Genomic DNA, 27,398 nt, shown 5'->3' with positions numbered 1-27,398 from the left:
CCAGCCAGAATCGAGTCATTCGGTCTGGTTTCCAATCGTTTTTGAGTAACTCGTTTCAGCCTAATCCACCCGAACTAACACTACTCTTGTTCAAGCCAGTTTATCGTCAAAGTGATGTCAGTAAAATGTAGCCTGGCCTGAGCCCTACTGGCATTACTAATTTTTCGTGTTTCAACTAAAAGACGCACCCCGCAAAGAGGCTGCAGCTGGAGGAGTACGGAAGTGACTGTATAAGCATGTAAGCTGTTTGGTGGCTTTGTGAAAATTTTAGCTCCTTGTTCAGGAGACACCAAAAATCTGGTTTAAAACACTTCCTCCATGGTTTCAAACCATTAGATAGCTCGTGGCCTCTGAAAGCCAAGCCAAGCCACACGTGCGGCCAAATCCAAACTTTGCATCAGCCTCTCCGACGACGTGCTTGGTGCTTGCAAGTGGAAGCATGCGGCTGTGTACGAAGTGCCGTGTCTCTGGTGCCGTCCTGAAGCGCCCGAAGACGGTAAGAACAGCTGGCAATCAAAGCTTGTGCATGTTGCCTTTGAACGCAGGGGTGCCTCACTGTTTGTCGGGTCTGCAGTACACACGCACCCTTGAAGTACACGTAACTGCACGCCTGTCGTCATCTTTGCCTCTGGGAGGACAGTCATGTTTGTGTTTCTTCAGCCAGTTTCGCACACTAGTGTCGCTTGCCCCTCAAGAAACAAAGTGGCGCGATTTCGATCGTACGCTTCGGTCGTGACACAAGGTGTCAACCTATCAAAACGCTTTCAGAAGGAAGAATAAGCATCTTGGTTAGAGAGACGTCACTTGTCGGCTGCCTTGTTTCTTCTGTTATTTAGCGAACTCTTTTTCCTGCTAAAAGCAAGCATTCTACCCTCTGCAGCTTTAAATACTCTTCAAATTCGCTCCGTCTACAGGCACGTCGTGCATAGAAGCTTGTGACAGCGGCACGACCGCGAAAACAGTGAACTGAATTCGGCTGATTGTGCTTTATCGTGACCATGGTATTCCACGCCAGTCTACAGTCAATTGCTCTTTTATATTTGCCTGCTCAGAGCAGTTCTGAGCAGCTCCCTATTTTGTTTGCCCGTGGAATTTCTGTGGCGGGAGCAGTTTTGGGCTTTCCGGGAACTGCTCAAAGCTGCTCTGGGCAGGCAAATAAAATAGACCAAGTATGAATGCAGCTTTACCATTTTTCAGGGAACACTGTTGTCACTTGTTACTGCAAGAAAAAAAAAAAAAGCATGGTCAAGAACTTCGTCTTCTCTTAGTCTATGCTGCAACACATCATAGAAAAAAAAACAGTTTAAGGAGCACTCACACCAAATTTGTTGTTCGGTATATTGGTTTAATGGGTCTCTCGCAGCCCGCAAACTACAACGTTAAAATGAAGACTTACTAGAAAGATGCCGTCAGTGATTACAGTGGTATTCATGGCATCAGTTTTGGTTTCGGTCGTTGAAAGCCCGGTACCAAGTATGAAAAACCTATGGGCCTATAGTTCATACCAAAACCTACGTGCAGCACTGTGGAGGCTACATTTTTGTCAGCAGTCCGGCCTCTCGGGGCGCCTAACTCACCACGAAGGAAGCAACAAAAGGTGCCGGGGCCTTGCGGTTCCACCTGCCGAGAGGGGAGAGGGAAATGTCCTTTCAAAGCCCCCTTCATGGTGCGTTAGGTGCCCCTGTTAAGAACAATGTAGCCTCCACAGTGCTGCATGTAGCTTGGGGTATGAACTATAGTTGCGCCAGTTTTCTCTGTCCAAGCAGTACGTACGACAGCCTTAGTGTTGGCTTCAAGAGCACCAGTTATATTTGCTCCTAACTCAGTTAGAGATTAATCCTGCCACATTCAGCAGGTCTGATAGATCTCAAAGGTAGAGCCGTGGGGCTAAACGAGACAAAATACACCACAAGAACCACCCAGAGATTGGCTGTGTTGTTGTGGTGCCTTTGAAGCAGCAAATACGGTCGAAGCGTTTTGAAGCGGGAACACTGATCAAAAACTCAGTGTTTGCTTTAAATCCAACTCGGGCCAATTAATAGGTGGCCATATATTTGAGGGCAATTATTAGCTAGATAGCATAAGCTCGCCTGAGGCGTGTAATGTCACTGGCATCTACATCATCAGGTGAAACAGTTAAGCACGGCCAGAGGCACCAATTCACTGTCAACAAAGTACAAGACCATTGCAATGAAGTTGAACATGTGTAATCACCTGCTGCAGCAAAACAGCATTCACCCCACTAGGTCTCCTCAAACAGAAAAGGCACAGTGAGCAGAACAGTTTAATCATGACCTCAAAATAAAAATTTATTTTCTTTGTAGCGTTCCTTTCAAGGCCACGGGCGTTCTTGCAAAATTTGAAATGTTATGAATCACAGTCTGAGCAAATGCGCGGGGTAGGATAGTGGTTGCGTTTTTTTTTTTTTTTTTGTCTATCGTATTCAAGAGGTTTCTTCACTGAGCATAATATATTTGTAAATTGAATGCATAATTTATTTATCTGGACTTGATTTTTTCCTGCATTTAGTAACCTTTTATGATCTGCAGAGAGTTAATTGCATGCTGCGTATTTTAGATGAAGAAAGTGTTAAAAGAAGGCTCTCTTCATACGTCTCACTTAAAAATTGAACTTTGGAGCCAATCATGGCATTCCATTCCCTGGCCATGGCTTGTATGGTAAACTGTATGGGATGGAACGAATAGGGGAAAGTTGCCTCGTCCAGCGTCACGTGTCACCCTCCTTTTTCCTATTTATTGTTGTCCAGCAATAATAAAACTTCAGTTGTTAGTCAGCGCTGTGTTTGTCTACTCCTCTGTTGTCCCGTTCTTTCGCGCTGTTAATCTCAGAAAGTTGCCTTACACTGTACTTATAGTGATACAGAGCGGCCTTGTGCAGATTGCTAGTACCTACAAGTGGAACCCGAGGCTATTCTAGCAAGCTTTTTCTTCCCTATCATATTGCTCAGTACAGGGCAAACAAATGCCTGTGCTTGTAGCTGAAGCTGGGAGACCTGTTTTTCACACCGTAGAAAACTTATCACAGTTTACACTGCAGAGAGACAGGGACATTGATTTTCGAGGCATTGAAAGAAGAGGCCGTGCGTGAGACAAACCTTTTTGTTTTTATTTTGATGCAAATATAAAAGTGGGCTTGGCCCCGCATTTGCAAAGCCGGGCATCTCGTATTACCTAGTCATTCTTCTTTTGTTCCACTTTTAACTTTGCCTGTAGGGCGATGCCCTGTGCAAGGAGTGCTTCTACGTGGCCTTTGAGACGGAAGTGCACGAGACCATAGTGCGGGCAGAACTGTTCCAGCCGGGTGATTACGTGGCCATCGCGGCGTCGGGAGGCAAAGGCAAGGCCTCTTCTTTTTAGATGCGACTGCATCTCATTCACTCGCCTTGTCCCTCCATACGGCGTTGTTGTTGTTGTCCGTCCACACCCCTCCCCCATTCTCCTCGCCGCGCGAGCTGCGCTCTCCGCCGCTCACCCCTCTCCTCTCCGATGGCGAACACTCTCTCGCGAGGGGCATTGGATTGGATTCGATTGGATTGGATTAAAGTGGATTGTGTTGCGTCATAGCCGTGCCACGTTGCGTCATAGCCGTGGCAGGGGGTTCACGGCCAATTCATGCGATGGGAGAATCAACCTAACGGAAACAACAACGGAATCCCCTATGCGTCGCATCTACACAGGGGTTCCCGCGAGGGGGGGTGGGAGAAATTTTTCTTCCTACAAGCAGGTGAACTCTAGCCTACCTATCTGCTTACCGTAACATGCTAACGACTGAACCTAAAGCTCAAGGTGGGGAGGTTGAAATGGAAAGATGGACTAAAGCTGAATGCTTGGTGGTCAACCATCAAATGGTATGTAATTGTGCGGAAAATGAAACAGTGCTGGATATGGGAGCACACGGAGCGAATGTTAAGGTGTAGTTGCAGTTTTATTTATCTAAAAAAAAAAAAAAAGGTTGGTCAGCTGCGAGGCAATGCACATGTCACAGTCTTTGTGATCAGCAAACGGAGGAAATGAACCTGAAGTGATGCGAATATGAAAAAATTAGCAGTGGCTTAGCTCGGCTATGCCAGGATATACGTAGCGTGAGCTATGGTTCAGCTAGTTATTCTTAGGTTCCCTGGTTGTCTGGGATTAGCTGATTATCATGCTTACAGCTGCTAGAGCGATTTCCAATCCAACCCAATTGAATCGCGGCGGCGGCTCTGGCGCGCCAGCTGTGCTCCGTGCGACATCACTGCTCCGCGCGCATGCGCAACTCGGCTCTCCAGGAGCCACGCGAAATTGCTCAACCTCGGCCAGTGTAGCTTACGCTACAAAAGAAAGGCAGGTGACTCAGAAACGGGACGCACAGGTAATGCAAGGTTAAAAGACATCAGTAGAACCCTTAAAAATGGAGTGAATGAATAAATGAAAGTAGTCCGAGACTCATTGCAGAAAAAAAAAATCTCTTGGCAAAAATATGGCACATTCCCCACCAAGAAAAGGGGAGAGGGAGGTAAGGTGTATTTCACATGGCACAAATACTCGTGTTAAAAGTGTTACTTATCAACAGCTGCTTGTTTTTCCAATCTTCACCGTCAGATGCTGCGAACAGAATCATTGGGGTGGAAGTTTTTGTTCAAACTGGCCCCATTGCCACATCATGCTATTTTCAGTGCTACTGACAAAGGAAAACAACAAACTGTTCGTGGGGTAAAAAATGGTGTTAAAGAGAATGCAGGCTCTGTAAAAGCCCTGAAAAAACAGCTTTGAGTGAGAGAAGTGTACCTAACATTTCATCTCTTTCTGTTTAGTTTTCGCTCCATAGCAGACATTTTGTTTAGCCAAACAGTGCGAGCACACTGTTTTTGCACTTCAGGCGCTGCCCAGCTTACAGTCACCAAGACCAGTGCAGGAGAAAAATGCACTAGTGAACATATTTTGGCCAGTGAAAGGTTTGAGCGCAGTAGGGCTGACAACCCCATACAGCCCACAAACAAACCCTTTTGTTAAATGCCATGAGAGGACCCTCAGCACAGGAAGATGTTTGTATTTTTTCAGGCTTGTTTTTTTTTTTCTTAGACGTATTTTCCAGAAACATCTTTCCTGCAAAGGAAAATTTGATATGCGCCTGAAATGCAGCCGTGCGGCTACGAAGGAAAGCTGTACGGCTTTCCTAGAAACTTTGCAGTTGAAGAAAAATTCATCCTAATCCAGGATACTTTGAAACTTCGAAGTATCCTGGAAACTTCGCAGGAAATTTCACAGAAACTTACAGTGCTTTCTGGATTTCACCTACTAAGTTGGGTCGACATCTTTCCTGTGGCCTGTTTTCACACCGGAAGTGTGCCAAGGGCTGGGCACGAGATGAAAGTTTTCTTTCACGCACACCGACTTCGGTAATCGAATCAAAAGGCACCTGACAAAGACCAGCCTTTTCGAAAAGAAGGCTTGTAAGACTTCTTTCACAAATAGTATACAATACCTGGACAAAGATTGAGAATGAATAAAGGCAATTGCAATCGCAGTATCAATGCCCAGCGGGAGACACCTGGCAGCGAGAGCGTTCCCAACCCTTATTTGTTGCTCTGTGTGCACAATGCAGACTCTACGGTGCTGGCCCACCTGATGAAGCTGCTCAACGAGCGACATGGCTACGGGCTGAGGCTGGTGCTGCTGTCTATTGATGAGGGCATCACGGGATACCGGGACGACTCCCTCAAGGTGCTTCTTGCGTTGGTGGCGCTTGTTAGGCGTGCATGTCGTTGTTACTGTCCAGTGCCTGATGCCAGCACCACCCAGTCAATGTTACGTCGCGTTCTGATACCTGTGCACAAAGAGACTTCTATCCTGCTTCCTTGGAATCCTGGTATTAAGGGGCCAACAGAAGGGGCTACAAAATTCTCAGCATCTTTGTCCAAGTGTTCCGATGACCTGTCGTAATCAGAGGACTTCAGTTGCAGAATTAACATAAGTACGCAGAAATCTAAATCGGAGACTACAGTATTGCTAGGGTAGTGGGAAGCAGAGAGGGGGGTGCAGAAAAGATTTAAGTAGAGGAAGGAGCCTTTTCCACATTAGCTCAGGGATATGGGACGAAGAGCTGAGAAGCTTTACGGGCTCCCTCGAGATACAAGTTTGCTTATAAAAGAGCTTTTAGGAAAGCACAGAGCGAGACAGTTCCTGTATTCTAAACACCTGTTTCTTCTCCTCTTTAATGACATGCTACGGAGGCTGTGCTTGGGTTTGGATCGTCTCTGTGTTGAAATGTGAAATTTTTGAAATATTTAGTATTCTGTTAAAATAAGGGAGGCTGCTTAGAATTGGTGAAGTTATGGTACATTCTGCAATCTGCAGACGAAGAAATTTGCTGCTGTTGTGTCCATGAGCGTGCCGTCTTTAGGAGTAGAATGTCACGTGGACGCGGCATGCTCGAGCAACTTGTTGCTTGCTGGGAAGCGCCGAAACTGGCAACCAGTGTGTTCAGATTTGTACAGTTTGCTTGGTTCTTGGAGTACTCACTGTCCCCAATTGTAGAAGTGAACAACCAATTGAAGTGTAACGCTTGGGCGAGGCATTTATTAGGTTCCAACGTGGCCAGGGGGGGGTGTTTCCTGGAATTATTGTGCCTCAGCCCACCCCATGATCGTGCAGCCATAGTCCAAGCCAGCCAACATTGCAGTATGGTTGTCTGGTGCGGCTGTACGTGTTCACCTCCCTGGCCCTAGGCTTTGGACACCGTACTTTGCGAGGGGAGCAAAACAGCAAAGTTTGCGTACCCAAAAACGCCACTCACAAAACATACCACTGATGATTGTCGTCGAGCGGGACGTGCGTGTGAGGGAAGCAGTTGCTGAATCACGAGATGAGCATTTTTCTGGTAAGCCCGGGAGCGACAGTCGGTTTCCCATTGCCTGCGCAGACGGTGGAACGCAATCGGGAGCAGTATGGCATCCCCTTGGAGGTGCTGTCTTACAAGGTAACCAAGCTTCTTGCACCCCGAGGGGCCCTTTTGTTGTTGTGGTGTTGCTGCGGTGTTGTTTTTTCTGAGCTGACGGTAGGCAACGGTCATTGGGACGGGACACACAAGGTGGGAAAACACGTTCAAATGTTTTTTGATTTCGTGCCGTGAGTGCGAGGCTTTTACTTATTGAGCAGTCGGAGTTCTTTTTAGTGCAGACAGTGTAGCTGCCCTATCTGTGTTTCTGCATTATGATTTTGGAAGTAGTAGTAAATTGGCAATGGCAAAACGGAATTGGAGGAGCTTATCTAAACATTTAGCTTGAGCAAACTGTGATGTAGGTGCTCACAAATGTAAGAATAAATGTGTGAAGAAAGTTCTGCTGAGTGCACATATTTAAGAGGCAGAAACTTCTGCTGGTAGACATTATAAAACTGGCTCTCTCGGTAGTGCACGGAATAGGCTTTGTTTTAGTTTCAGTTCAGTCAAGCGATCCACCTTTGTGTACAAGGGCTGTCAACACATTTTTACATGGGCACAAATGTGGCAGTGACCACCGTACTTGCACCAAATATTAGATGTATGAAAGTCGTATTGCTTGCTAGTCAGTCTTACTGATCACATCTGTAGCCAACTGGGCAGATTTTTCTTTCCCTGTAAGCAGCAGGTTGACCTTGCATAAAGACAACCAGCTACATTTTGAGTTTCATCTGCTTTCTTCTCTTGGCCATTGGAAGAATGTAATTGCAATTTCATTGTTCTGACTCACTACGTAGCAAAAATATATGGCCACTCTTCTGTAAGCTGCCCATTGTGTGGGATGCAGTGGATACAGAGTTAGCGGATTGAGAGCCACGTGCCAAAAACCTATGTGAAAGACTTCAAGCACAGTCCTGTTGGCCCTTGGCATTCTGGTTTAACATAACTTGCACAGAAATGACCAAACTGAAAGGAGAGACCCGTAATTACGCTTGCTTCTGTCTGTGTAAATACATTTCTTTTGTCTTGGTGAATTTTGTTGTTGTCTCTTTTTCTTAAGGGTGACTGGGTGTATTTCTTGTAGTTTTTCTTTCGCTTCAAGTTGCAATTTACGGCATATTGGTGCGAAGAGGCTTTTGCAATGGGGTCCTTCTGAATCCTTTGTCCAGGACCTTTATGGCTGGAGCATGGACGAGATTGTAGCCCAGATTGGACGCAGGAACAACTGTGAGTTAAACTTTGTTCTAGCCCCATGTTTGGTGTACCATTTGTAGTCCCTCCTAAATAAATGCAGCTTTAAACATGGCACAGCAGTGGGAACGGACATTCTTATTTTAGTTTGCAAAGTTGAATTCGTCTATATCGAACCCGTTTAAATCTAATTATCCCATGTATCGAAATATGTCCAGTCATGGTATATTTGCAATGAGAATATATAGCAAAAATAATGCCTATATTGAACAAAAATACGAGTGACTCCCAATATATCGAATGGCAAATGTTGACTTTCTCTCGGGGTGGAGGAGAGTTTTTTCCGGCACACCCTTAAAAGCAGGTGGTTCTGTCCCCTCTCTATCGCAACTGCCCCACCGTGCCGTGTAGGACGAGCCGTCATGCAAAAAACGCCTGGCCGCCTGCCATGCTTTCTTTTTAATTCGTTCGCAGTTCATGGGCTTTCTTCTGAAATGTAGCTATGGCGGCTAGTCCTAGTTTCACCAAATAAAGGCTTATCTAGTGCCTCTAGCTAGTGTGAAGAGGGCGGTTTTTTCTTTGCAATGAGGCTGGAAAATCGTAAATTGAGTTGAAATGTGGTGAGAAGTTGGAAGTCCCAGCGATGCACAACATCACCAGAGCACGTTAGCACGACCTGCAATAAAGAGCTTGCAATAACCTTCTCTAAGTAGGTTCTGGGCATATGTTACTGAAGGAACTGCCTGAAATTGCTTCAAATTTGCTGGCTTGTGCGTGCCCGTGGTGTCCTCGAAAATCCTGAGGAGTGCAGCGAAGCCACTGTCGGTGTTTTCGAAGTGTGGGGAGAGCTGCCGGAATTTCCGGGCGCCGCCTCCAAATCGGTGGTCGGCGAATTTGTGTGTGTGGATGATGGTGTTACGAACATGGGAGAGTCTGTAAGACCACACTGCCGACATCGTAGCGAGCGCAAGTAAAAGCGGCCCAACGACGAAAGCAACGCTGATCCTTCGCCCGCAACTTCCGAGGTGATTGGGGCACTCACACTAGTCTGGCGCTTCTTCACAAATGTGAAAGGCTGCCATTTCAGGTGCTCCGACTTTTTAGACAATTTGTGGAAGTGCTTACTGTTCGAGCAGAAGAAGAGGTGTGAAAGTAAGGCAGTTTCGTAAATAAAATGTTTTTAAAATGGTAAATGCTTTTATGACATCCAGTGTTTCAGCGTGCTTATAGCAAATTCCTAAATCGAACTGATGGGTATTTTTTTGCGGGTGCGATATAACCAGGTTTGACTGCATTTGTTTATGTCCAGGAAAGTATTTTAAATCGTACGAATTCAGTATTTGTGTCACGGCTCTCCAATTTTTATTTGCTAGAGGTTTTTCATGATCAGCGAATATTCAGAGGTTTTAAAGGGATTTTATTATAGTGCACATAATTATCCTGCACTTCCTTGTAGCACAGTTGGAAAATGAGCTGTTGGAGCCCACTCAAATCAGCGTTGGTCGGCAAAAAGGTTCATACGACATTTAAATCTTGTTACACTTTCGGTATCGGTAACCCGAAGTTTGTTAGGAGCGGATAACTCGCGGGGCAGGGAAGCTGGCAGTGCGTTCCGTTTTCAAAGAAAAGCCAGAATGGGGTCGTCTGGGCCCTACTCGTTCAGTCGTTGCAGAGGCCATGTACGGCGTGTTTTTAATGGGACATAGTTTGGTGCAGTAAAGGGGCCGTAAATATGGTTCTGAATGCTGCAATTTGATGCGTGCAGTTTTTGGAAGAATGCGTAATGTTTGGTATCTGTTTTCATGCGCACAAACTGTAGCAGTTGCGCACGTGACGTTGGGACCCCTTTGACATTGATTGAATGAAACAACTGTCTATTGGTTCTTCTGAATCTTGAAATGCACCGATTATATAGAGGGCTTGCACCCACGTCACCGTAGCAGCCACGTTTGTGAACCACAAGCACGGCGAAAGGCTGCACTCTTATCCGGTGCTCTCTTCTTTGGGAGCGCTAAAAAAAGCTTGAAGTGGGTCACAAGAAAGGAGGGTCGTGATGACGTCATGTGCAAGCTGTGTGTTCCTGGTTTTTGAGTGGTGCTTTCCGGTTCTCAGCCACGTTGAATACCCCATCATCATTCGCTTTGATATTCAAAAGTTTTGAATATTGAGGTGCCCAAATTGACTAAGCGTGCATGCATGCAGTTGCGTTGGTTTCTATCGGACCTCTGCGGTGCTGGCTTATAAATTAGGGACCAACACAGTGAAGCACTTCATCCCTTTCTTCTAAAGTGGATTAGTATTCGTTTCTTTGCACTTCTGTCCCAGGCACCTTCTGCGGGGTGTTCCGACGGCAGGCGCTGGACCGGGGAGCGGCCAAGCTGGGCGTCAACAAGATGGTCACCGGTGAGGAGAGCCTCGGCTGCTAAGAGGGGCGAGGGGGAGCGAGGAAAAAGCCCTCTTGTTGTTCTTGCTGTGCGTAGTGGTCGAGTTGGCAGTAATTTAAAACAGGGTTGCTGTGCTTACTTCCTTGGCACCATAGCTGTTCACAGGAATGGTATATCTCAACCCCTTCGTGGCAGTGGCTGCCTCATGAAACCGGGGCTGTCTAAATTAGAGTGATTCACCTGTGCAGGTTCGAACGTGTGTTCGGTTGACCGGTCGGTGTGGAAAAACAATGCGCAAAACATTAGTTGGCTAATGCATGAGGTTGCACATTATTGGTTGTGTTAGTAAGCCCTGTGTTGTTGCGTACGCTGCTGAAGCCTGGTTGTTATGAATTTACTAAATAAAGAAATAGATTTCGGTTTTCGTATGGCGCGTTATGGGGTTTTATTTTCTGGGAAGTCACGTGGCCGTATTCCGAGCCTGTCCTCCACTCCACGTTCTTCCTCGACTCGGCTGAGTGGAGGATGCCACAATGCCTTTACGTGCGAAAATCGCTTTCAAGGATCTGGAGGCTGGAGTGGAGGAGAGTTTCAGAATACAGGGGTTAGATTCACAAAGTATGCAGGGGCAACCTGATACATTATGGCTTCCTTAATACTGCTGTTTGTCTTTTTTGCCTGCATTGCAAGAACTGGGCATTGAAGCCACTGCAAATGCTTTATCTTAGTATATCAGCACTGCATGAGCATAACAGAAATCCAGGCTGTTAGCCGCTCTGTATGGAGAGCTAGTACAATTACCAGCATCTATAGTGTCACAGCAGGATGGCGGGGCTCGTAAGCCAAGATAAGACGCAGTGTAGCCTAGTCCTAGGCCAGCCTCAGTTCTACACATCTTGGTTTGGCAGTCATTTCGCGTGCCTTGTGTTGTGGGCTTTGCTGGGGGTCAGACCTAGGAGCCAGGTGCACTGTCCATGAAGTGAATTGTGTTTACCTATGTGTGATTCGCAGCATCTTTAGAGGTACTAAAGTGAATTACTCAGTTTTATTTGTGGCTGCATTGTGCAGCAATGTAGTTCGTTATTTTACTGATTGCTTTTGTTTATCTGTGATTGGTGGCAGAAGGAGAAACACCATGCGCCATGCTATTTCGATCGTCAGAAATGTTGGTTTTCACCCATTTCGTGGTTCATTCCAGCTTTTTCCTCGTTCTCGTGCGGGCTGGACTGGTTAATTAAACATGCTAGCTGTCAGCTAAATTTAGCCCAGCATATTTGCCAGTGTAGTGTCACAACCAACGTCAGCGTATTCGCGGGAGGTTTGGTACGAGGGGAGCGACACTCTCAAACACACTTTTGTCGTGAAAAAAAATTGGTGTAAGACGAATGCGAAAGCTCTGAACATGGCCTGCTCATTCTGGATTTCAACCCTATAAGGTGATTAGTCCATGTTTATGAACAACTTGAGTCACACTTTTAGTGCATGTGTTTGTCCTTTCTTCTGTATTGGTTCTAATTGAGACTAGCTGAAAACATGCAGAATAACAAAAGCTTTCTGTAGAGCCTGTTTCAGGTATCCTTCTTTATTACCCTGTGAAGTAGTGAAGTACTTACAACTTGGGGCAATTATTTTATCCTTCACAACACGGGTGGCGCATTTGTTGTTACTAATGCCAGATTTGGCAGCCCATCATGGTATGTACCTACTTGTGTTTCTCCCACATTGACTGTAGTTCCGTAATGACTGCAGGTCACAATGCAGACGACATTGCGGAGACCATCATCATGAACGGTGAGCATGACGATAGTATTTATTGGGCTACTTAAACACAGAAATTTTGGTCTGTTTTTATCTCTGTCTGTCAGTAACTCAATTCAGCCACCCAAAATCTGCGCAATAGTCTTGTATACCCACAGCCAAATCTAAATGCCGAAGTCCTGTGGCGGTGTTCATACTTGTCAATGTGTTGAACAAGAACAGGACATTACAGATGTAAGGCAGAAAATCAATGCATAAATGACATTTGCAGTGTTCCCTTATTAAAAAGTTCATGGATGCTTGGATTTTGCAAAAGCCAATGAAATACTACGTCAACTGCAGAAAACTGTCGCCTGTTGTTACCCGCGCTACTATAGCTCCTGGCGGCATTTATTAAGAAATCAAACGGCAACAGCAACAAATGGTTCCACTAGATATGTTCCACGTTTTGCTTGGAACGCTCGCGGAGTAGGGCAACGTGGTCCTATAAACGTTGCAGTAGGGTGCCTCGATTCACGCGCATCTCCGCCGTACGGCAGTGCTGGCATCGAGGCACCCGGTTTGGAGCAGTGGAATGCAGTAAATTTAAAATGACTTGAGCAAACCTCTAGCGTGCTATCTTGGGAGGAGTGAGACGTGAGATGAACAGCATGAGAGGGGAGCGGGAAAGAGAAGGGAGGCATTTACTTGGTAGGGGCGCCAGTCGACTATCGTCGACATTTGCCACATTCGTCGACATTTGCCACGAAAGGGGCAGATATGCCACCATTTTTCTCTTTGATTTGCATTTCGGGTGGGTGTCACTGGGGGAGCCATTCATTTGACAGTGGACACCATCCGTGATGATGATGATCTACTTCATTGTGAGGCACAAATGCACTGGGCAGGGACAGTGCTTTATTGGGGCCACTTATTTGCATACTGGGCTGCCAAATGTCGCTCTACTTTGCTTGTCGGCTACTTGGATTTGTTTTGTTGCTTTGAGGACCTATAATGTTTAATACCGTATTTACTCGTGTTATGAACCCACTCGCGTAATGAACCCTTCCCCTACTTGTCTTCTTGAGAATTTGCTTTTCTGTCACATTGAATAAAAAATGCAGTGGGAATATGCTTTTATCTCAGCATGGTTGCTGATGCTACAGTACGCACAGAAATGCTAAAAATGCAATACAACAAAACTAAATCTCAACAGTAGCAGGAGACGCGAGTGCAAATGCCGTGGCTCACAATTTAAAATTGCGCGTTTACGGAGCGCCACCTTCTGAACGCTTGCTAAACGTACTCCGCACTCCTCTGCTCTTGCTGTTCCGCGACTTCGCCTTTATGCTCCGTGGCTTTGTGGCTCAGCCGTGCTCCGACCTTTTTTTGTGCTCCTGGTGTGCGCCGTACGATGGGCCAGTACACGAGCTACACAGCTGGTCTTAAACTGAAGGTGGTGGAGCATGCGTTGATGCACATGTCTGAGACTGCGTGGTGGGGCAGAACTTCACTGGTGACCCACTGCGTGTACGCTATGGGTGAAAACGAGAGGTTTCTGGGCAGCGAACAGGGATCGCCGTGTGTTTCGTGGGCCCAAAGAAGGGAAGTTTCTGGGAAGTTTTGGAGTGCTTTGGCGGCAGGGAAGACTGTGCGCTGTGGGCCGACAAAAAATGTGAGGCGGAAGTCACTTCACTAAGGAGGATAGCTGCATGGTGAGTAGGGGGCGGGGCCACTAGCATATTGGCAATAAAAAATAAATTTGATTTCATAATTACCTACGTGTTTTTACGAAAATGGCAAGGCCCTGACAGTGCTTGTCTTATCAACTTTACAATATGAAATTTCAACTTGTTGCAATTTTTTCCTGCATAATGAACCCTCTGCCCAAATTCATGCCGAATTTTCTGGAAAAAAAGTGGGTTCGTTATGTCAGGAGATACGGTATGTTTAACTCTTTCACGACGGCGCCATAGGCAATTGGAAGCCGGCGTCCGATGATTTTAAATCTCCCGCAAAATCTGAAACCCGCGCTCCACAGACAACTATCGCCATCCGGTGTGTTCATTGGCAACTTCTCTTTCAATATCGGTTTCGTTTGTTTATGTGTCTCGTGTGGTGGCGGGGTAGCAAGAGAAATTTGAACCAAAGGGGGAGGGGAGGAGGAGGAAAAATGGCGTCGGGTTTGCGGCCGCGCTCCGCAAAGTCGGACTGCTGTAGCAAGTACTTCGGCAGCTCCTGCTGTCGATTTTTGGGATTCCAGCAGCAGTGAGGGGTCAAGCAATGATGTGGGATCTTCAGATTTCAGTTAGGACGACAAAGCTCCGGTTCAGGGGCCTCGCACTTCAACAAGCGCTGGCAGGTAATTTCGTTGTGACTCCGCGCTGTATTTATAAACAAAATGTGCTTCTTATCTGACGACTGTGGTTTTGATTTTGTGTTTAGGGTCTCGAGAACGTACGGCCGGGATATTTTGCCAAATGCACCGCGCCGTATCACGCTATCACCTTCAAGATAACGTGGCGCTCGTGTCAGATTAGCGCTGCAGGGTTCAGGTGCGACGGTTGTCGAGAGCGCTCGATTTTTTTTTCTTGTTTTTTACCACCGAACTGATAAGAATTTTGTGCGAGGACACAAAAGAGTATACCGTAATTACCCGATTCGAACGCGCACCCGATTTTCCTGACAAAAAACTAAAAAACTTGCACCTCCGATTGTAACGCGCACGGAACTGTGTGAGCAAGAAAAACGAATGCGAGAGAAACGGGTGATTTATTTCCCGAAGTAATCTCACTCATCTCACTCCTCGTCGCCCTCCGCTGACCACAACATCTCGTCCTCGGTGCCGTCAAGCACGTTCGCGATGCCACACTTCTGAACTAACGTTCAACCATGGTCGATGGGATCGTGGCCCACGCCTCACACGCCCATCCCGCGAGCTTCTCCAGAGGCGCAAGCTTCAGCCGACCGCTCGTTTTGAACGCGTGAGAGCCGCTGCTGCCATTGCTGTTATCAAGCGCGCAAGTGGAACGATTTGACGATTTGTGTGAACGCCGATAGAAAAGCCTAGGCGCCTATGCTTCCTGCGTCCGAAAAATCGTTGCTAAAAGCTTTAGCGTCATCTTGACATGGCGATGGCGATGAGGGGTACGAAATTTCCGCTGTTTCGGTTCGGTTTCGTATCCGATTCGAACGCGCATGTGATTCTAACGTGCATGCCGTCAGTTGCGCTAGGTTGATGGGCCCTCAAAAATCCAAAACTTGGTGTACACTGTTGATTTATATATTGAATCATAGCCAAGGAACACAGGAACAATTTGTATATCTTAAAATACATGAAATAATTTTAAGTCTCGGTAAAAGTGCCAATTTGTGTTTTTCGTATACTTTACTTGGGGGCTTTTTTCCGATTACTTGACAAATAAACTAAGTAATTGTACCTTTAACAAAACTGCTGCTTTGTGTTTGGAAGAGCAATCTATAAGCTACAATTTCATGCATAGTTAGGCTACGTGTGTCCAGTAGCTCAAGAGAAAAAAAAAGTTTTGTGGAAGCACTTAAAATCGGTCGTTCTTCCGCCGTAACGAAAGAGTTAAAGGTTAAAATTGGTTCCCACTTTGAAAATTGCGAATGTGGGATGAATGAAGTTTTTGTTGACGGTTTTAAGAGACTGAGGTTTTGTATTCATGAGCAAACAGAATTTGAATAAGTGGCACTTTATCAGCCTTCAAGCTGCTCGATGCTTCATCACAGGTAGTGCTTACCAAAATAAAACGCTGTAGTAACAGAGAGAAAACTAGGCTTTAAAACCCGCATCTTCTGTGCAGGCATTTTGGGCAGGGTATTGTGTTCACTGCACTGCAACTGAGAACTCTTTCAATCCAGAGTTGAGAACATTATCACAGCAGCATGTGCTGTGAACTGGTGGGAAGGCACCTACAGGTTTCTTCTAAATGTCTGTCCTCACACAATGGCTGTTCTTTTGGATGATACGCTGTCGAAAGTCGCTGCCAAGCAAGATTTTGTAGACTGTCACGAAATATAAAATGTCATAATCGTGAAACAATTCACCGCATTGACATTTTTGGCCTCAAAGTTACACTTTGTGTAAAGCTTTACATGCTTGGTGCAGTTTGTCGTTGTCAGAGTAATTGTATTTGCGGCTAGGGCCTTGTTTTGGAGCTGCAAGTGCTTCTTTTGTGATACTTTAACAGTAAAGCTGTTGTATGTCGAGCCTTTTCGGGAGTCTGCTGTAGGTCGTGCGTCACGCAGGCGGCCTTGCAGAAACTGGTTCCCAGACCCGCCGATAGAGGGCGCAGTGGCCTCACAGGGGAGGGTTCCTCTCCCTTCTGCTAAGGGAGAGGGGAAGGAGCTTCGTGCTGCTGACATTTAGGTGCTGATTCCTTGGCGTGAACCGTAGAATTTGTGCAGCGACAGCGCTGCTGTTCTTGGGCGAGCGCCGTTGACGTTTAAGCCTACACAAGAATACCGCAGCTCCGCTGATCTAGCTGATTTCACACTGGGTGGAACCAGGTTTATTTGTAGATGCACTTAGTTGAACCCAGTTCTTCCAAAGCGTTGACTAGGGTAGGAATTCTAGAAAATGTTTTGTGTTCATTAAAGAACTCTAGTCTAATAGACCTTCAGCATTCGCTTTTGTAAACCACTGTTGCGTGATTGCTTTGTTGATTTTGTTTTTAAAGTTACCCTTTTTTTCCCCCCTTTCATCATCAGTGCTGAGGGGCGACATTGCACGCCTACAGCGGTGTACAGACATCACCACGGTGAGTTTAGAAGGGTTGTTTTTTCCTCAAGTAACATTTCTTTAATCTCCTCCGTCCTGGTTAAAGGAGAGGCGCTTGGTTCACAAGCCTTTGGTGTTTCAGCTTGCGAGAGTGCTCACTGGTTCTGCACATATGCACTGTTGGGGTATGCTTATACTAACGAAATCGTTGATGGTGGAGCTGCAATTTAGCTCATGTCACCGGTGTCCTTGGCGGGCTAATGGCATGTACTGGGCCCAGAACAAAAAGGTTTAAAGTAGGGGTGTGCGAATATCAATTTTTTAATTTCGAAGCGAATACGAATAATGAAAACAAGGTTCGAATCGAATCGAATATTTTTCGAATATTTTTCGAATACGAATACTTATTGTTTTTTGTAAAATTAAAGTTTTCACCATCTAGAAACACAAAAACTGCACAACAAATCCCATAAAGTAAAATTAGGAATTGCACAGTACCATTGCACTCAACAGGTTAAGGTCTGCACTCACTTAAATGTTATCATGAAGAAAGGTTAACTGCTCAACATGTTCCGGGAGCAGTGAGCTCCTGCTCGTCACGACTATACCAGATACCGAAAACAGCCACTCACTTGAGACACTAGTGGCCGGCATCCGTACACATTACCGCGCGCTGATACAGTAAAATCTCGATGATACTAATCTTGCGGGACCGCGAAAAATATTCGTATCATCCGAAATTCGTATGAACCAACACAGACCAAAAAAGTGAGCGCTGAAAAAAGTTTTCGTTTATTTCTTTTCTTGCTTTCGCGTCAGGAAATTCTTGATTTTTTCTGCTTTTTTTTAACCCCCATGTCGCAAAGCAGTCCTTTCTGGAGCACGGAAAGCTTCGCGCTCATCTCCTCACTCGCGATGCCCAAGTGGCCCAAGCTCGCTACACGCCGCATCAGTCGAGCGTGAACCGCATGGTGCGTTTTTGCACGCGATATCGCTCACCTCGGCTTTGCGCACGCTGTATTTTCACGCCCGCATAGACGATTTCGCGCCCGCGCCTACCTCGGTCAGAAAATGACGCACGACGCGCGCGGCAGAATGGAGGAGCCTGACGACTTGCGAAGCGATCGAGACAGCCGGCTTGGCTCCGCCGGAGATGGTTAGGCTTAGCACCCCCACAAATATTTCATGGGCGCTTTCACTAGCGGTGGGGATGATGTTTTATAGTACCGTTTTCGCATGCATTATCAGCTCCTTTACCGCACAAGCAACTTCGTGTCTCCCTTGAGCCTTATTTTAAAGAGTGGTTACAAGCGGGTGCTCCAGTTCCCGCGCCACTTCACGGCCGGAGCCGACGTCATGTTGCCGCCGCCGGCCGCGCCGCGCGCAGCGTGCGGGTGGTTTCGCCGGTTTCACGGCGGTGTCAGCGCGCGTGGGGCGTGCGCGGCGCGTTTTCGCGAGCAGAAAACAACAGCCCGGCCATTTCTGGAGAAAGAGTGACAAACAGGGGAGAGAGAGCCATCACTTGCTCGATCGGCAGTCGGGTGGCCTCGCCTGCTCGTTCGTACCCGCCGGGCCGCGCAGGTCCGTTCGTACAGCCGAAATTTTTCACATTGCAAACAATGCAATTTCGCCGAAACTTTTCGGAAATTCGTATCACCCAGAATCGTATAATCGAGATTCCACTGTAACCACGAATAAACACCGATACAGTCTGCGAAAGCACGTATCGTTCGCCGTGTATATGCTTCGCGACTTTGCTGTTGAGACACGTCCTGAATATTTTTTTTTTTTTAGTTTTGGATGGTTCGAATATTTCGAACAGTAAAAGTGCCGTTCGAATCGAATCGAATACCGAAAAATTCGAATCGAATATTCGAAGTTTCGAATATTCGCACACCCCTAGTTTAAAGCCGTGAGCATCGCAAGCCTCTTGGCTGAAGATCGAAGGGTGCCTTGTCTGGGATCGTCCAGGCTGTTTTATACTCAGCCAGGAGGTGCTATGCACTTTGGCTTGTCCTGAGGCAAAGTGGTGTTGGCCTGGGAGCTGTGGGGCTTTCACTTTATCGGGCCTTGAAGCTCTTGTAACTGTGAAGTCTTTCATTGTGTGCTTGCTTCATAACACGTGCTGGAAATGAGCACAAAGTAATTTTCTTCTTGCATCTTTTGAAGAGAGTTTGACCTGTATCATTGTGTGCTAACCTAAAAGTACTGTGTACTGTACGGTACAGGCCATTTCTCACACACGTTGACTGTGCTTACTGTAACTTGTCTCTGCTAAGTAAGGCCTGTAACGCAGAACTGCGAACTCCTTTCGGGAAGCAAAATCTGGGCAGTGGGCAACTGGGCCTTCTGTTCCAATCATTTACATTTTGCTGTATATATATCTGTACGTGGATTGTGCGCCTAAGCACGTGACCATCCCTCTGGAATGTCCGGTTTCTTCAATCACTTCTCTTTCTAGTCTGTGGTAGGTTCATATGCAGTCACCATGTGCAATTTTAGGTGCACTGCCTTGACGTTCTCCCGTGAACTGGAATGCGCTGTTTCCTTTCCCATTCCCTTGCACTGGGAGAGTTCTCCACCTTCGCCGCAAGCTGCAACCACGTGTGCTGGAACTAGTGGTGTGTTGGACATGGTAACCTATGTGTTCTGTTGTTGTTCCCCTCTCAGTGGTTGCTGGTGTTTTAAGTACAGAGCACTCTAAGGGCTCGCCTTGTCATCGTAGCTTGCTTGCTGTTACGCTGCTCGATGTCAAGTGACTGCCGGAATAAGGCGGCGCAGCGAGATAACGGACCCAAGTAGAGCCACACAGTGTCCCGTAGGTGTGTAACACAAAGACTTTGAAAGCCAAGCGGTTTTTATAGTCATAACCGTTTGAAACTCGTGAAACACTGGCGCTTGTCATGCATCTCCCTGTTGTTTAGCACAAAGAAAACTGCAGGTACATTTGAGGCAAAATATACGTAATTAACCGGCAGCGCCTGTGTTCACTTAGGAACGCTTGTTGGGTTCATTTTTAGGACAGTAAGTGAAAAACATCGGCCGCCATAGACGGTGCGTTCCAAACTGCGCAGTAAGGCACCAGCACGTGCGGGATGAAAAGCAAGCACAAAAAGAACAGAACTCCCGGTGGCGAGCACTGCGAAGGCGGGAAATTGAAATGTGTTGGACAAACCTTCATTCAGTTCATCAGAGGAGGAGTGAGAGAGAGCGGTGAAGATCGTGATGGGTGGTAGCAGTGAGCGGATAACGGCGCCACAGCCCATTATGGCGAATCACTGCTCCGCACCTCCGACAGCTTTAACATTGAGTGGAACGGCTTGAATTTTTTGTTGCAGGGCTCTGAGGGTGCCATTCCACGTTCCAAGCCCTTCAAGTACACCTACGAGAAGGAGATCGTCATGTGAGTGTCTTCACCCCTCCAGCTGTGCAAGATGCAGGGCGGCATTGATAGCTGGTTGAGTCAATGAGAGCTTGTGGGAGGCAGACTTGAGGGCTGCTGGGAAGAGCAGAATGCAGAAAGTGCTGACTTGAGAATGCTTCATCAGGGTGTGCCCATGGAAAGGAATATTACAAGAGCTGTCAGTAGCTTTGCACTGTGATGCAAGTATTTTTTGTCACTGGGTGAGAAAAAAAATTAATCTAAAAGTGACACATATTTTTATGCAGCAGAGAGAGGCTAGCATTCACACGGACTACTACGTATAGGGCACAGACTGTCAAGCTTGGAGGAAGGAATGAATTTACGATGGTAATCTGGCTAAGCCATTGCGAACCAAGATCATTATACAGCCTGCCAAGTTATGCAGCTCTTGTGGATTTAGTCTAGGGAAATTTCTGATGTAAAAAAAAAAACTAAAAAGGTCAGAGCATTTGAGTGTTACAGTCTATGCTTTTTACAGCAGACCCGGCAACAACAATGGACTTCAGGCCATTTTGTTGGTTTGTTTGGTCCCCATGTATTTTATCGACTCCACTCATAACGTACCCGGTTGTAGCAGACTATCGGCAACAACAGACTAAATTCCGGGCAGAAATGGTTTTGACTGAATGTTAATGGCGGTCTTCTTCAGTGCCAGCACCTGATATGCTTTCTCTTTGTTCATTTTGGTGAGAAAACTGCTATCTCTTGCAAAATTGTCAGCGTATATTGGGTCATTGGCGTAGCCAAGCCAAGCCAGTGCTGGTAGCCATCGTTTTTGCTTTTTTTTGGGGGGGGGTGACCAGCGGCAGGATAGCTAGTTTCACTGTCTGATTAACTAAGCATAACTAACACTGTTGAACATGGCAAAAAATAGGCCGCCATCGCCAGAAGTGCAAGCCTGTCTAAGCAGCCAGTTCGCTTGGCCATCAAGGACATGGACGCTGCTAAAAAACATGGCCCCGGTGAGATTGAAGGACAGTGCTCTCGAATACGCTAAGTGGCGCACCCGAGGTGAAGTCTGCCCTCGAACTCAGGTTCAATGAATTTCGACATTTATCATTCCCACACATGCATCGTTCCCTTTCCATTTGAGGAAAAAGGTAAGAAATGCCTCAAGCAAGGGGACGGTTCCCATCCATTGTGTGGAATCTGCTGCTGGCTGTGTGAGGTCCAGCTGGTCTAACTTTCTGTTTCACAGCTGTCCTTCATCAGATTATTTCTTATCCGCCGTTTTACTGACCAGACTAAAAACATTAAAAATTTTCGGAAGCTGCTTTGGGGGATTGTCAGGGAGCGATCTGAATTGTTTTACGAGCAGTTTAGGGTAAACCTGCCTTATCACGAAGGGTTTGAAAAGTGCCTGGCAATTCTGCTGGCCATGAGTGATTTTTATAACTGGTTTGTAACTGCTCCTAGTTACATTGTCGCTTTATTTGCTCAGCTTGGTGTGCATCTCTATGCACTCAACGAGGTGTTCTAGGCCTTTTACAAGTACCGGTGTTAATCTTTGAAAACAGCATTCGGCGCTTTTTTTCCCCAATGTGGATGCTTTGCAGAGATGCTGCAGGCGTGTAGAAAGAACAAATTGTTTGTGTTGTTTGTGGCATGTATATGCAATACTGGTCAAAGTTCCCTCTTGACGCTCATAACTCCTCTTTCTCCCCCCCCCCCCCCTCCCCGATTGGATAGATACAGCAGCCATTTTTTCCCTAATTAAGAGGGTCTGTTGTAAGGGGCGTAGACTGTATCTGCATTCCTAGGGCCAAATGTAGTCTTCCACATGTTATTTAAACTACCGTATTTTCCGGTCTATAAGTCGCACCTTTGTATAAGTCGCACCCCCCTCAAAATGACAGTTTTTCCGAAAAAAACGTATATAAGTCGCACCGGTGTATAAGACGCACCGGTGTACAAGACGCACTTGTTAATTAGGTAAACTCATAGTGAACCAGATCGTTAGAAAGAGCGGCGAAAGTACATGGTTGCGGCGGCCGCCGCATATCAACGCATCTCCGGGTAAGGAGGGCTAGACACGTGCATATACCGTCGAAAGTCTAGACAGAACTAACTTCTCAAAAATGGTTTATTGATACACACAGATAGCATGTACTTACAGACGGCGTTTAAGCAAAACCATTGAAGTCTTCTACCTCCTACTCGCTAACAAACAATTCAGCAACTTCAAGTGGGAGTTCTGCCGGCACATTGCTGTCGTCCTCCGACTCACGGATGTCTTCTTCGTCAACATCGTCACCACTCGCGGAATGGATCATTCCGGCCTTTATGAACCCGGCTACAACTGTTTTTGCAGAAATGGAGTCCCACGAGTGTGAGACCCATTTGGCCACCTCTCCAAACGTCGCGCGTCTCTTGCGTGCTGTCGTAAATCAGCGCAATAAAGGTGTCATGGCAGACGGAAGTGACGCGACCGGAAGCGGCCCGAAAATCGAAGCTGTCATTTTAAAAATTAGCAGCACGTTCACCTTCTTCAGAGTAACTCTCTGTATAATTTATAAGCTGCATTTTATTTTTGCAACCCAGTGTAATATTACTGTGAATTTATTCTGAACTGTAGTCACTGCGCATGGCAGAAAGTGGCGCGCAGTTGTCGTAGGCCATTATCATTGTTTTTGACTAGAAAAAGCTGCAAATTCTTTGGTTTAACGTCCCGAAGCAACATATGGGCTATGAGAAACACCGTAGCGGTGGGTTTCGGATTCATTTAGACCATAGAGCTGTGTCTCTTAACGTGCACTGGCCACGCGCGGCCGCCGCGAACCGAATTTATTCCATACATAAGTCGCACCGGTGGATAAGACGCACCACCGAAAATTTCAGAAAAAAACTGCGACTTATACACCGGAAAATACGGTAAGCCCCTCAATATGTCCAGTGGCTCACCTAGACAAGGAGTGCATTGTCGAGCGGTTACAGGCTGCTGTTGCGTTCAGGCTAGGACTTCTGCTCAGCTTGTCATTTTACGAAGGCACCTGTCAGGTGAGCATAACTTCCTTTCCTTCTCATATCATCTTACCACTGTCGTTGCGGTGCTCAGTATGGTGTATCACTGAGCTCAATGGTCATCTAAAAGGTGGTTATAAGGGGGGGGGTCTGCTGCTACTTGACTGCATTCCAAGTACTTCTGTCCCGCAGGTATGCCCACTTCAAGAAGCTGGACTACTTCTCCACCGAGTGCATCTACTCTCCCAACGCCTACCGGTGGGTGCCTGCTGTTCCCTTAGTCCTGTTCCTTTGGGGCCTGCCGATCCTTACGAACAGGAACCATGAATGAGGCACACACAGTGCAAGCACCACAGAGTAATCCTTAGCCTTTGTCTTTATTCAGCCTTCTGCGGTTTGTTTAAAAACTTGCTGTGCATCGCAGCAAGGTACAGTGCATGCAAATGAATAAACAAAATGGGCCCTTGGGGAGGGAGGGCATTGCACACATCTTGACAGCCAGTCTTATTGCATGGTTGTTATAATCAGGATCCGAAAGCAGTGTGTCCCTCCTGATCTGGTGTGCAGCATCCTGGCCTGGAAACATTTTGATGTTTATTCAGGGAGGTTTAGTTTTTAGGTAGTACAGTCGAACACGGATATATCGAACTCCAAGGGGATCGCGAAATAGTTCGATATATGAAAAATTCTATATAGAAAATATGGGCTCTGAGACCTCACCTATGGCGGACGATCACTTGCCGATCGTCGCATTCAAGAATGACAACTAATTCCGCACTCAGGACGCAACAGGACGCTTTATTTCCGTGAAAAAAAATCGCCTGCTTCTTCGTCCTGGAAATGAAATTAAAGACGCTGGTCTCGATCTTCTCGAGGCTGCACAACTAGAAAATTCCAGCACTACGCTGCGCCTCCGCACACCACGCACAACACGCACGCAAAAGAAGAACAGCGCGCACGTACCACAAGAACTTTGAAGGTAACAATTCCAAGCGCTCGCGATGGTATCTCCGAGAGAAACAGTGATCTCCGAAAGGTGCGGGACAACTCGCCAAACAGCAGCAACAGCAGCAAAATGCAAAAGAAGGAGGAGGCCGCCAGCGCCTTCGTTCCCTCTTCCCTTTCCCGAGACGACGTCGGGGGAAGACAGACCCAGAGAGAGAGAAAACAAAACTCTTTTTCGGCAAGCCGAGGAACATACGCAGCCGCAAAAAAAAAAAAAAAAAAAAGGACGTCCGCATTCGGCGCATCCCTACCCTATCTCGCACTGTCACATTTTCCGAGCGTTTGGGCTTATGTGCCTAGAGAAATTTAGCATACCAGGCTCCGTCCGCTAACGCTACGGCGGCCGGTAGCGGGGCCTGACTGGGCAAGCGCAAATTCGTTCCGGTAGGGGGGATTAGTTTTGCGAGCCAGCCTTCGCCATGCCCGCGCATTCCTCTATATCCTCCTGAACCTCAGTCGGGGGTGCAGCGACCGCCGAAGAGCACCTTTCAGCTCGTGCGGCGTTCGATAAAACCAATGTCGGGAAAAATGCGGTTCGATATAGAAGTACGAATTCCTATACTTTTACACAGAATTTTCAAGGGGATAATTTATGAGTTCGATATAGACAATAATTCGATATACCCGTGTTCGACTGTAGCACAAGTTAAAAAAAGCATTGGAGCTCAGTCCAACCACAGAGAGTGAGGCCACTCTGCGTGTGCAAGTTCCATATGGAATGACACTGCTGAATGGGTATTGTGGTAGGTGGTGCAAGATCGTAGAGGCAGCATTCAATGTTCAAAGGGCATTTCTTTTTGGCATGGTGATTGGCCGGCTGCCGTTACATGGGATGGAAAAACAAAAACAAAAAACAGAAGCAAGCACTGCAGTTGTATTTGTTATTCATCTGTGGGGAATGTTTCATGCAATTTAGTATTGTGTGCCATGAACACCACCGATGCGAGTTATTTGCTGTCGGTAATAACTGCAAAAGGAATGAGGCACAGGGTTTGAGGCCCTCCATTCAACAAATGTAAACAAAGCTTAAATAGCATCTTTGTGGGAGGCAAAGTTAAAGCGAGATAAAAATTTACGTCACATGTGGTGCATAGGCACCAGAGGACAAATGTTGCACATATTCTAGCTGGTGAGCAAGTTTGAAGACTTGCACGGTATTCATGGCACATTTAAGCTCCCTTTTTCGCCAGAGTGGGGACACATTTGGTAAGTGTGTCAGTGAGTTTCTCCCAGTGAAGTGCTTGTTACCAGAAAAACATTGGTGGATAGGTTGACAGTGCTTGTTAGGGATAAGTCAACATCAAGTCACATTGTAAGTATCTAATGGAGGTGTGGGCCACAAGCTAGGTGGACATACCGTATTTACCCGATTCTAACGCGCACTTTTTTCCCGAAATAATAGGCCTAAAAATCGCGTGCGCGTTAGAATCGGATACAAACCCGAAACTGCCGGAACAGCGGAAATTTCGTCCCACCCATCGCCAGCGCCATCTCAAGATGGCGCCAAAGCTTTTAGCAACGATTTTTCGGACGCAGCAAGCCTAGGCGCCTAGGCTTTTCTATCGGCGTTCACACAAATCGTCAAATCGTTTCACTTGCGCGCTTGATAACAGCAATGGCAGCAGCGGCTCCCACGCGTTCAAAACGAACGGTCTGCTGAAGCGTGCACCTCTGGAGAAACTTTAGGGATGGGCGTGCGAGGCGTGGGTCACCATCCCATCGACCATGGTTGAACGTTCATTCAGAAGTGTGGCATCGCGAACGCGCTTGAAGGCACCGAGGACGAGATGTTGTGGTCAGCGGGAAGCGAAGAGGAGTGAGATGAGTGAGATTACTTCGGCAAATAAATTGCCCGTTTCTCTCGCATTCATTTGTCTGGGACACAAAGTCCCGTGCGCGTTACAATCGGAGGTGCAAGTTTTTTCGTTTTTTTTGTCAGGAAAATCGGGTGCGCGTTAGAATCGGGGGCGCGTTAGAATCGGGTAAATACGGTAGTTCTTGATGAGATGGGACCTTAATGCATCTTGCCTGTGGGAATGCCGTGAGAACCTAAGGATCCTGATGCGATGACAAAACATTGAAGACTGACAAGGGAAGCACCGCACTCGTAGCGTGACCTTTTAGCTACTGTTGGTGGTTATGGGTGCACCGACCTGCATATGTAGGCTCCTGCTGAAGTCTGTTGGCCCTGTAAAGGCAACACGAGTAAAAATGGGCAAGGTTACTTTTCATGGCCCCATGTGGAGAAGAGGGAGTGTTTTTTTGGGTCCTTCTGGAGGCCATTGTAGGGTGGGCGGGGACAAGCTCTCTTGGATGTCAGAGACTTGTCACTCCAAGTGAATGAATGGATGAATGAATTTATTGTTATAGACCATGGAAAGGAAAGTCCACCAGCAGCCGTAGTTTGTCTCACCTAAGGGTGGACACCGGAATGTCTGCTGGTGGGGGTGTGTGGGAGATGGGGAAAACAGGCTGACAGGAAAGGGAGAAGAGGGAGAGGATACATGTATACATATATACAGGACTAAACACTAAGCACCCACTGCAGCCGCAGTCTTCCTGGAATGAAAGAGGGATATTAGCTTTAGAATTTTTTACTGGTATTTCCAATACCTTATGTGCTCTTGTGACAAATCCATCTTGGAGGACTCTTCTATGTCCAAGCTCTTCAAAACATAAATGGCGCTGTAAAAGGGCAGCACCAAACAGGCACCAGTGCAAGTGAAGATTTCCTGAAAAACCAGAATAGTGTATATGCAGCAATAAAAACCGGGCAGCACATACCAGCATAAGTGCAATCCAGTTCGCCACAATCCAGTTCGCCAGTTTGGCTCTTTGATTGATTCATTATGGGGTTTTGCGCGCCAAAACTGCACAGGCGATGAGGTGCGCCATAGTGGAGGGCTCCGGATTAATTTTGGCCACCTGGGGATCTGGATCTTTAACGTGCGCCAAAACCTCAAACACACAGGTGTTTTTGCTTTTCGCCTACATCAGAAAAGTGGCCACCGCA

General features: G+C 46.8%; 1 protein-coding gene across 1 annotated transcript in view; it reads left to right on the top strand.

The window, feature by feature from the left end:
- The first annotated feature begins 385 nt into the window (after positions 1-385).
- Positions 386-27,398, top strand: part of Ctu1 (Cytosolic thiouridylase subunit 1) — a 36,035-nt gene continuing 9,022 nt past the window's right edge. Inside the window, exons 1-10 of the mRNA XM_077707723.1 lie at positions 386-496; positions 3,234-3,357; positions 5,605-5,723; positions 6,922-6,978; positions 8,109-8,166; positions 10,456-10,533; positions 12,264-12,305; positions 16,986-17,035; positions 20,334-20,398; positions 23,573-23,638. Coding sequence (XP_077563849.1) covers positions 440-496; positions 3,234-3,357; positions 5,605-5,723; positions 6,922-6,978; positions 8,109-8,166; positions 10,456-10,533; positions 12,264-12,305; positions 16,986-17,035; positions 20,334-20,398; positions 23,573-23,638 — 716 coding nt within the window. The 5' untranslated portion in view covers positions 386-439. The remainder of the gene's footprint in view (positions 497-3,233; positions 3,358-5,604; positions 5,724-6,921; positions 6,979-8,108; positions 8,167-10,455; positions 10,534-12,263; positions 12,306-16,985; positions 17,036-20,333; positions 20,399-23,572; positions 23,639-27,398) is intronic.

Source organism: Haemaphysalis longicornis, unplaced genomic scaffold (assembly GCF_048455015.1).
Source record: "Haemaphysalis longicornis isolate Haplotype H1 unplaced genomic scaffold, Haemaphysalis longicornis Haplotype H1 scaffold_4, whole genome shotgun sequence".
NCBI lineage: Eukaryota > Metazoa > Arthropoda > Arachnida > Ixodida > Ixodidae > Haemaphysalis > Haemaphysalis longicornis.
This window is presented reverse-complemented; position numbering and strand designations above follow the sequence as displayed.